The sequence below is a fragment of the Apaloderma vittatum genome, unplaced genomic scaffold (genome assembly GCF_000703405.1).
Source record: "Apaloderma vittatum isolate BGI_N311 unplaced genomic scaffold, ASM70340v1 scaffold457, whole genome shotgun sequence".
NCBI lineage: Eukaryota > Metazoa > Chordata > Aves > Trogoniformes > Trogonidae > Apaloderma > Apaloderma vittatum.
In genome coordinates, this window is record NW_009725433.1 from 27,946 (window position 1) to 39,097 (window position 11,152).

General features: G+C 40.1%; 2 protein-coding genes across 2 annotated transcripts in view; one reads left to right on the plus strand and one right to left on the minus strand.

The window, feature by feature from the left end:
• Nucleotides 1–2,607, plus strand: part of TBCE (tubulin folding cofactor E) — a gene marked incomplete at its 5' end in the record, with an annotated part of 30,547 nt that extends 27,940 nt beyond the window's left edge. Inside the window, 3 exons of the mRNA XM_009872877.1 lie at nucleotides 799–858; nucleotides 2,169–2,260; nucleotides 2,515–2,607. Of these exons, the coding sequence (XP_009871179.1) occupies nucleotides 799–858; nucleotides 2,169–2,260; nucleotides 2,515–2,607 (245 nt within the window). The remainder of the gene's footprint in view (nucleotides 1–798; nucleotides 859–2,168; nucleotides 2,261–2,514) is intronic.
• An 852-nt stretch (nucleotides 2,608–3,459) lies between these two features.
• LOC104276520 (UDP-GalNAc:beta-1,3-N-acetylgalactosaminyltransferase 2-like) lies at nucleotides 3,460–10,737 on the minus strand (the record flags this gene model as incomplete). Its single annotated transcript, XM_009872878.1, has 5 exons — nucleotides 3,460–4,004; nucleotides 4,349–4,405; nucleotides 4,796–4,955; nucleotides 8,743–8,868; nucleotides 10,554–10,737. Coding segments are annotated over 5 exons (662 nt in total), but the record flags the coding sequence as incomplete, so codon positions are not given.
• Between the last annotated feature and the right edge of the window lie 415 nt (nucleotides 10,738–11,152).

Genomic DNA, 11,152 nt, shown 5'->3' on the forward strand with positions numbered 1-11,152 from the left:
CCTACACAAGACTTTTGCAATTCTAACCTTAATAGCTGCACCTTTTTGATAATTTGGGGAGGTTTTTTTATAGCTTAACTTTAGGATGGTTAAGAAAAATACAGGTAGCTTTGGTATTTGGGGCTGTCACTTTTAGCTTTGTTTCCCAGGTGATAGAAGAACTGAGCCTTTTCTTACTCTATGGGCAAAATAATAGTATTTTCTCATGCATTACATTTTCATGCATTTAGGTGAAAGACTAACTAGAACAAGGACTCTACTTGGCAAGACATAACAGAAACCTTTTTTAATGATGTCTTTTAATCTCTGTTAAAAGAATTAGGCTAATAACTTCCTTAAAATATATTTGTACAGTGCTTTTGAGATATTGAGGGTCAAAAACCTGCTTTAGACTGAGTAAGCTTAAGACTGAAAAAGCCAACTAGAAATTAAACATTTTCAATACTGCTTTTGATCCAATAAACACATTAGGTATTATGGAGTCACTTGTTAAATATCTTCCCTAATTTACCAAAGATGAATAAAACCTTGATTATTTTAATAACATTCCATTTAATTTTTCAGAGAATAACTAAATGCTATCCTAGCTACTCAGACATAGGGCTATAACCTAAGTTTTTTAGGAGATCAGGCAGAGAGCTAGTTATAGCCCTATGTCTGAGTAGCTAAGTTTTTTAGGAGATCAGGCAGAGAGCTAGGGGAAACAAATTGTAATAAAACCAGACTAGAAAGACTCTGTGCTTCCCACAGAGCAGGGCTTAATGTTCCTTCACTAACACCTTGCCGTTCTTCCTTAAGCTTTGACAATTAAATGTCCTGAGAGACCTGAACAGAAGCCAGTAGAGAAAAAGCTACCAGGTAAGAAGTCTCGGCTTGTGCTTAAGCAGTTGATTAGTAGCTCCTTTGCAACGAACTCTATGAAAGACGGGCAGCTGCCTCTGGCTTTGTCAGCCTCTCAAGCTTGTCCCCTGAAGACTCTGTCATGTAAAATTACAACAAAGGTAGAAATTGTTTGAAAAAGTCATCATTTTTTTCCAGCCTTCATTCCTACTTTCAGCCCAGCTTGAAGATTAAAAGGTGGTACTTGTCTTATGACTGCTGCTGTTGGTTTTATGATTAATGTGTCTGAGGCAAGCAGTGGCTAATTGGCTGGTAGGAAATCTAGGATACTGAGGTCTAGTATCTAATACATTAAGTAAGTTAGAAATCTAATTTTGACCTGTATCAAATTTGTCTTTTGAAGCTTTAATGCTTGTAATGAGACCAGAATGAATAGACTTTGTTCTAAATCAGACTGTTTTGGAAAGGTGTGTCAGAATGGAGTCTGACAGAAAAGACTTACTCAAGCTTTATTCTAAAATAAAAAAATCACATTTATTATCACAAGTTGCATAAAATCAGATAGATACAGTTTTTACAAAAATGTTTGATAGAAAAATATTTATCTAAGTACAATGTGTGGTATTACAGGAATAACTCACTATTGCTGTGCCTTTAGATAAAGCTTCAAAAGAAGTGAAAGTTCAACCAAAATATTGAGTATATCTATTGCAAACACAGGTATCGGGTATCACCTCCGGAATAAACTGCATTTACTCATTCAAGATCCATTACAAAAAATAGCCTTTTGTGTAACTGACTTCATAATGTAAACAACTCTACAACTCTGCTGGCAACTTGTTTGACACTAATTAATATAACACCATTTCCAAGAATGGCACGAGTTCCACAGTGACATTCCTTTATTTGGGCTGGGAAGGTCAATTCCTGGTAATGAAAACTTCAAGGAACAGTCACCAGATGCAAGTAGCACGAGCCTGACTGGGATGTGTCCCAAAGGTCACTTAGATTAGCATGTAGTAAATTCAGACTAAGAAATGGTGAATTATGAAGCCGTAACCCTTTAATTTGGTGTATGGGATCAAAGAGCTTAAACTGTAGTAGCACATCCTGTCCTAGCCCCTAGAGATTAAACTATTTTCAATTTGATATTAGCAGTTACGGTTTCAGGTACAAAAAGACATTATTGCAGTGTTAGAACTGAAGCAGCAATACAGCCTTTCGCTGTCGCTTTAAGCAAGTATAGTTGAAACACTAGTACTTGGCTACAGCTCAGTGATAGCAGCATTTCTCTACTAACTTTTCTTTCTTTCTTTCCCCCTTGACAGAGTCAATGACTATTCAGAGGGTCAAAGGATTGCTCTATCGCCTACTTAAAATTCCTGGTTCAGAACTGAAATTGTCCTACGAAAGTTCTAAGGTGAGTTAAAAACAGGTGATTCAACAATTAAATACTGCGTGCTGCTAATGGTCAATACCATGTTCTAAAATACTACCAAATGGAATTGAATTCACTTAAGCAGGGCAGTCTTCATGCTGTAATTTCGGACCCAGTTTCATTCCTGTGATATGACGGATCCTCTCTGACTGCAACTGCCTGATCTATATTTTGTTTACAGGAACAGATTCAGTTTAAGTCTGATCAGGTTATTTTTTTTTTTGGTCTTATTCTAGCTGGAAGGAAAAGAAGTTGAACTAGACAACGACTTAAAGCCTTTGCAGTTCTACTCAATAGAAAACGGAGACTGCGTGTTGGTACGGTGGTAAGAAGGACTGAAGGAAAAGCCAGCCCTGGAACTGCACAAGAGTTCCAGGCTCCACACAGTGAGGATGCACAGCCTCTGCCTCAACACCCCCATGGGAGAATGGGAATTTCATAGGTGGCACCAGAGGGCTACACGCTAATACTTTCAGCTTCTAAAACTGAAGCATCAGTCTCCAGGAAAGCATTTACTTTGGGCCAAATTGTCTTACTTCAGAGATACCAAATACTATGTAAATGCTTCAATTAAATAAAATTTCAGGTAACCCTTTTGCCAAGACTTTATACTACCTTCCCACTGCAGCTGTGAGAATTTGTTTCACCAAACTGAGTACACAATTTAGTTCTGATCACTGCTTATGATGGGATGAAATTAGGGGCTGTCCTGGAAGAGGCTACTTTCTCATTTTGTTTTCACCTACTTCCAAAGACCTTAAAGAGAACAAAAGTAAAACAGCAGTAGTTGTAGAAGTATCTACACAGCCTTAGACTATTTAATGCCAAAAATCTCACAGACCTTTATTCTACCCTACAGCATTAACATGCCACAGTATAAATAAACTCTCAGCACACTGCAAGGCGTTGCTATTTATTTTACACTGTTTAGTGCGCTGTTCCTCAGTCTGATTTTACTTTCACTTGTGTACCCTCAGATTTCCCTAACAACGTGTTGAGCTACCAGAAATACCTCCTAATCAGGCCAAGTTTGCAATACTTCAAGATTTGGTATAAGCAAACTTTGATACTGTTTTTATCTAAAATGACAATGGCATAGACAAACTGAACATAAATCCTAACCCGTAGCTGTCCAGGCCCCTGCCCAGATGGGGGCACTGCCTCAGACAGCACAGGACCTGCTGCAGCACGACTTACCAGATGCCCTGGTGCTGAGCACAGCTCTCCGCTGCATCCTGGTACAGCTCTATACTGAGTTAAATCAGTAGTACTTTAATTTACAAAAGACAGGCTAGTTGGCATTCTTATGTGCATTTATTAATTGCAAGTAGGTATTTGACTTTATATAAAAATGAAATTTTTTTTTAAATCTTCAACATTTTGGTTTCTGTCAGATCAACATCTACACTATAGAAAATGAATAGTATCAGTCCACTTGTCATTATCAAAAGGGATGTGCAAATATTGTTATATTTTAATTGAAACCCCACATTAAAAGATGCCTCAATATTCCTCATTGGTCTAAGAATGAATCCAAATGTACACTTTCCCATGATCGTTACACGCTACCCTGTATTCCAAGGGAAGTCCATCATCTCTCCTCACATCTACAGGGATCTCCACACAGTTCCTTTAATCGCCAGAGCTCTCTCAGTTCCTGTGGAGAATACTGGGGGGAAGACAGCATGCCGCTCTCGCACGTCTTCTCACACAACCACAGACTGTCCTGTTAGAGGGAGAACCACATCAATAGTTTTTCTTACAAAGAATTTAGTCTTCAACAAACTTTACTTTCAAGAATCAGGGTTTCATTGTTTCTAGCAACAAACTTGGCACACAAAAGTCATCAACTAGAGGTATACGTCCTTCTCTGATCTGCTAGATTGTTCAGAGAACTTGGGGGTGGGCATTGGTTTGTGAGGTTTTTGTGTTTTCAATACATACTAACACGTTTTTGGGGGTCTCTTTCAATGTTTCTTTGAAAAGAAAAAACATTTCCCCTAGTTTATGCTACTTGGAACAACAGGCATGTTCTCTTTCCATAAGTTCAGAGAACTTCTTCAGACTTACTTGATACCGCTTGGGTCCTACAGCTGCCATCCAGATGCCCATACTCACATCTTCACCCTGAGACAACACATTAAAATAAAAATACAGATATTAGCAATGAGACAGCATGAAGCATGACTTTATGAGCTAGAGTAAGTTGCATCATATACCATCAATAAGAAATGGTAACTACAAAGACCTATTCTGACTTTAGAGGTGTTAAATTAATCCTCCCAGCTTTCCTGCACAAACCCCCAAGATTAGAGCTCCAGAGGTTCTCAGTCCAAAACACTTGTGCTTTGACCTAGAACAGACACTAAGCATGGTGACCAAAAGCACTGCAAAAACAGCATTAACCAGGAGGACCCAACACCAACACCTGAGCAATGTTCTTTCTAACTCGTCCAGTACACATGCAGCTCCCCAGACCGGTTTACGATAGAAAGACCTGAACGAACATTTTACTACCTGGTACGTCTTTAATCTTTCAGAGTTGCTTGCCAGCCACTGAACAATGTCTTTGGAGATGACATAGCCGGACCCGCAAGCGAAGGCTGGATATGCAGGACTTGGGTACTCCAGCTCTTGCCATTTCCCAGTTCGATCAACTGCCCAGTTTAGTCTGAAACTGAACACGTTAGACAGGAGATGCTTATACACAGCCCTCTGTAAAACCTAAGGATGCTGCTAACAGCTGAAGTAACACTGATAATATTAAGAGGAAGAAATAGAAGATGATCCTAATTATAGTTCCTAGCCTTATTTCTGTAGGGCACACATCTAAATCAAACACAACAGCTGTAAGTGTAACGGTAAGTGTAACTATTGTTTGGTCCCCAGCTTGGTTAATAAGAGAAAGTTCTCAGAACAGAAACACAACATTGACAGCCAGGTCTTCAGCATGTCTGCACCCACTGCTGGGCTTTGATCCAGATAAGCAGAAGCATCCTGACCTTCGTTCTGCAACCGCGCATTTGTGTCCAACTCCCTTGGTCAATCAACACCACAAAGCCAGTACCTCCAGCAGGCATGTGGTTACAGCGATGTTACACACAATCCATTTTCCTGATAGAACTAGTGGCTGCTTAAAAAGCAGGAAGCAAGGCAAAGTACTGAGCTTTTTTTTCATGTATCTTCTTAAAGCTGTTTTTCAAACAAAACTCTCAAAGTAGATGTTCAACAAAGGCTGCCATCACTGAATTAGGAAAAAAATCCTTCCCAGCAGTCATCTTCTCTAAGAAAGATTGTACTTATTCCTAGTTGCTTACAGGAAGCCTGCAGTGCTCTGCCTGCACAGTCCTTCCATGCTGACTCTCAGCCTTAACACGCTGCCGCACCACACAGCGCTGCAGACTCTGTTAAACTGCTGTGCTGGGCTGCGAGAAACACGCTGCTTCTCCTGCTCAGGAACAGGCTGCTATTACACTCACCTTACCAGTGCTTCACGTACACACGGCTAAGTGGCACAACTATGTCAGGGCTGCAGGTTCTCCCTCTTCTTGGCAACAGGTTCAAGTGTTGCTGAATTTGGTCCCGAGCACAAGCAGCTAAAAGCTTTGGTGAGCTACCAAGAACTGTCACCTCAGACAACAGCCCAGTAAGGGAGCAATGACAGCTGAGCTGCAGGGCCTTTCGATCAGACTCCACATTCACAGCTGCAGTTGACATATTAAAGTAGCAAGGAGATAAAAATCACAAGGGATACCTGAATTCATTTTAGACTCCTATCTTCCACTCTAGTGAGTCACAGCAAAAGGGTGTGACCCCCTCCAAACTGAGGGGCACCTGCTTTGCTCAGCATTTTATACTTCTGTAGTGATTCCAGTGTTGTTCACTACACCTCACACTTGTTTTACCTGAAGACTATAACTATCAGAGAATTTACACTTGAAGATGTCACCCTTACATAAAAGTTCTCCACAGACACACACAAAAGATGATGTTTTATCCAACTCCTCTCTGAGCACAACTTGTCATTTCCTTTTGTCAGTAACCAAATAAAATCATTCAATACCTTAACGCACTACTTTATAGCAAGACTCAGCAAAACTCGATTTTTAGTCTGCAGAAGAAAGCATTACTGATCCTCTTAAGTTCATTCAATGGCTACTCTAAAGCAAGCCTAGAAATAACCTTACTGGAACATGAAGCTTGTTACATTCAACAATGCATCTTGCACCCCGGGAAAAAGGCAGGTTCAGATTACAAATGAAATGTACCTTCATGGAAAACTTCAAGTACTTGAAGTTTATTTTCGGCCTAATTCCTTTGGCCTTAGGTCAGGAAAAGGTGCCATTCTGAACTCCTGCTGCTTTCCACAGCACGCTAGATGATCCAACTTCAGCGAACTGCCTTTTCATTTACAGCATTCATACTAGATTCAGTTCTCCAGAAACAGCTTGGTGCATTCTAGCCCATCAGAAATTTGATCATTTACAGACATGATCGCTGATCTGTCAAAAAAATCTCTTTCATGCCCGAGGGTGACTGATCTTTCGACTGCAGTTTTAAGAGGAGAACAGCAGTACCTTAAGGTATATCTGTTCTCTCCAAGATGAGCCAAAGCTCTGAGGTAGAATGCCTGGACCCCTGAAATACTCTAGATTAGCTAATTAAGCTTTTTAAATGGTGATTGAAAATTAATGAACAAAACTGCTACACAATATGAAGTGACATGAGAAAAGGGCTATTACCTGAAAGCACACATAAGTACTGCTTAATCCAAAGCATTTCTTCCCAGTTTTGGCCAGACTAAACAGGCAATTTCCAGAATTCACAAGAACTCTGACAAGTTTCTCTAAGAATACAGGAATTATTTAAGTATTATCAGATTATACTGGACACTGGACGATAAACAAAAAACCTGCCTGAACTAGAGGGAGCTGAATAAGGTCTAGGTGAAGGTTGAAAAGTTTGAGTCCTCAGATGCATGCTTAAAGGAGCAGAAGGAAGGAAGACCATCAATAAAGTCACCTCAAGGGCCAGATATCTTAACCGTCTGCTCAGGAAGTTAAGGTCTCCACGCACCAGAACCAGCTCTCAGAGCAGCCTAACAGCCTTTCCTTTGCACCAATGCTCAAGTCTAAATATATAAGATGTCACTGAGTTGAAAGGTAGGAGAACTTGGAAGGATCCCTCAAAACCCCTCTGAAGACTCCTGTACACTCAGTAGCTACCCACAAAGCTGAACACGTAGCCAGAAAACTCTGGCCAAGGAGCTGGCCCATGGTAGGCAGCAACACAAAGGCAGGGACACCTACCACTGCATAGGTAGGGACACCAGGGAGGAGAGGGGCAATCTGTTTGGTATCACATCCTCAGCTCTTACAGCCAAGAACGTTCCCCAGAACAGCTTTCCCTATATCTTCTGGAACAGCCGCCCAGGCAGCTCAAATACAGCGCTATTTGTAATTTTGCAAGTTGCTTTTCATCTTGTCATCAAGTTCCTGACATTTTAAATTGCTAAAATGTCCCTATCTCACCTTCACTATTAGACCTGCCTTGTGGTAAAGGTAGTCCCAAGAAAATTTAACAGGCATCAGGCAATCATGGGTTTTGTACAGGCTAGAGGACACATGCCCATCACTCGGTCTTTGAGATGATCGTAAGACAGCCAGTTCTTCCACACACTTCCACACACGCCTTATGAGTAAGCAACAGTCAGTACCAGATTTGGGAAGCAAGACACCTTTAGCAGCAAAGACCAGCTTTTCTTCAGTGAGCAGATGGCAAACTGAAGACACAACGTGCCATCGTACCATGCTGAGTGTTATGGCAGCACAGCATTTCTGCTGTACTGGATGTTACACCAGTGCAGCAATGCATCTCAAGGATGGAAGAGATGGGCTATTTTGATCCTCTTAGTTATTCACAGATGTAATACAGGCTGGGGGATTTCACTCAAGAGTTCAGGAATCGGATCCATCATTTCCGACAGCAGCAAAACAGGTAGCAATGTCTGTCAGGCACAGACTTCAAAATAAAGTGCAGGCTTTAAAGGCAATTTTGTTTCTCCTGCTCACCCCATTTTCTCAAGCCCACCAGAAAAATCACAGCAGCTTTAAAAAAAGTAACACTTACAATTCGAGTATGTAACTTCACTGTACTGCTGGAATACTTCTATTTACTCAAGTACCACAACAAAGACATATACAATACATTTTAAAACTAGGTAAGATATGCAGCAAGTTCAACTCATAAAGGCACACTCTAGAAAGCTATTGTCAAGGACTGATTCCTGTAATCTGAGATTCAAAGTTCTACACATACAAAAGTCCTACATTTTTTAACTAGCTTCCATAGGCAGAAGAGGGGAACCTACATGAAAACAGACTCAAATAGTAAACTGTTCACTAAAGACAAGCTAAATTTCTTAAAGACAAGTGTAAAAAAAAAAAAAAACAAAAACAACTCACTTTCCCCACCAAATGTTTGGCCTGTCCAATTTTTTCTGCATTATCCTGTTAAAAACAGCCTCCAAATCAATGTAACAGTCATCATCTGTCTTCAGCAACAAATCAAAACTCGTTGATTCAACTGTCCTGTAGCCAGAAAGAAAAGTGATGAGATGCTGAGCTTAGCCCACAAACTACAGTTATGCAACAGAACACTCCACAAGGGTTTTTCGGGAAGCAGAGGGGGAAATAAGAGGGAAGGAATGTCTTTCCCACCCTTGACTTTTAAATGTTTTCCCTACTGACCAAGGCTGACTGCTTGTCCTACAGAAAGATGATGCAACTATATCCTGTGGTAATCTTACAACACGGATTTGTGTATGAGCTGAAGAAAATAAACTTCAAGTTCTGTTCTCCAGGACAGATGGTGGATTTACTAATGAATCTGTCTTAAACAGTATTGACCTCAGAGGGATACGAATCCCTCAGGATGATGGCAACACAGCTGTTAAAAACCACTGGCTACATGTCAGCCTCCTACTCTTCAGGATGAAACAGTCAGTTCAAAGGCCATGCAACTGTAGAAGGTTGTAAGTAATATCTGTGGAAACAACTCGGTACTTACTCTTCCTCAGTAGAGCATCCTTCAAATACGAAAAAAAAGTAATCTTTAACTGTCTGAAACAGTTGAATATCTGTCACTTGTAAAATAACCAAAAAAGCTCAAGATTCTAGGCATTATTCCTTGATTGATTAACAAATACTGTTAAGAGAACTTAATCTTCAAGCCAAGGCATTTTCCTTAAGCTTTTTATTACTAAATCTTGAAAAATCTGCTAATCTGCAAGAAATAATCACAAAGACCTATCTTGACATTTAAATTCCCTTTTTAGAGCTGAAAGCACAGTTCAGTTTTTCAGTTACATTCATAACCATGAAATTTGCTTAATAAGTGCATAATCTTACAAGCAACTAAACCCATGAGCTGTACTTCTTACTCCACAGCAACATCAATTAATTGAAACAGTTGTCTCCGAGTAAAGACTTGCAAATCAGAGGTAATAACTTATTAGATTCACCACAGACAATGTGATACATGGGAAAATTCTTCCTCTCAACCTTCCACCCTCCCTGTACACAAGCTTCCTATCCTTCCTCTCTTCTCAGCACCGGTGAGGCCACCAGTGGAGCACAGCGTGCAGCCTTAGGCTCCTCGGGACAACATGGACATAGACACCTTGGATGGAGAGTCCAGCAAAGGGCCACCACGATGCTGAAGGGGCTGGAGTATTTCTCCTATGTGGAACGGCTTAGAGAGCTGGGGCTGCTGAGCCTGGAGAACAGCAGGCTCAGTGAGGAGGTCATCAATGTGTATGAGTACCTGAAGAGCAGGGTGTGAAGAGATGGAGCCAGGCTCTTTTCAGCAGTGCCCACTGACATTACAAGAGTCAATGGCCACAAACCAAAACACTAAGTATACAAGCCGGCCAAAGGCCATCCTTTAAGACTAGAGCTGCTAGTTTTCAGTCAGAAACAAATTAAAACAAATTACAAGGAGAAATTAAAATTTTCACACCTGACCTCTTGGGGCAGAAGATTGTCTCATCAGCTCATACTTATCTAAGGCACCAATGGTCAGCATTCAAGAAATTTGGATCCTGTGATTTTACCCACTACATGCCCCCAAAATCGTGAGAGAGAAATACAACTTAACTAAGTAAATCACATAAGATATGTATCCCATGGAACATGGCAGATAATGTAACACACTGGATCATCTTGGACTACAAACAACAACATGCCTAACAGAAAATACTTTCTCTTCAACTTACCATCGGTAGAAGTTCAACAGTTTGGCTGGAACATTTCTATAAGTGTCAATAACATCTACAAAAACAATATCGTCATAGGTACGGCTTTCTTCCTTTAACAAACCATCTTCTTTTTCAAGATTTTTTACATGACTTGTAAATCTTTCTAGCCGAGTATGGAGGCTTTTTAAAAGAGCATCACCTTCTGAAAGAAACAGTAGCCATCATTAAATGAAGATGCACGCCTACATACTATTTCCCATGTTTCTCTTGGATCATACACGACATATTGACAAAATTAATCTGAAGAAGTGTTCAACTCAATGGGGTTATGAAAATCCTACAATTAATTGAAAATTTTCTACAAAATGTTACAAGCTGCAGCACAACAAAGAAATACATTTTTGCATAAGGTTTGATACAGGAAGTTCAAAGAATAAATATATTGTCTTCCTTTTCAGTAATAAAAGGATTCAACTTCTTAAGCTTCTTTAATATAAAGAGCTGTCAGGGTCTATTAGCAGTAAAGTAAAAAGGCCACTCTTTTATCAGTCAATCCTAACCTTATACATCTAGCATGAAAAAATAACACCCAAAACAAACAAAAAATTCCTGTGCTA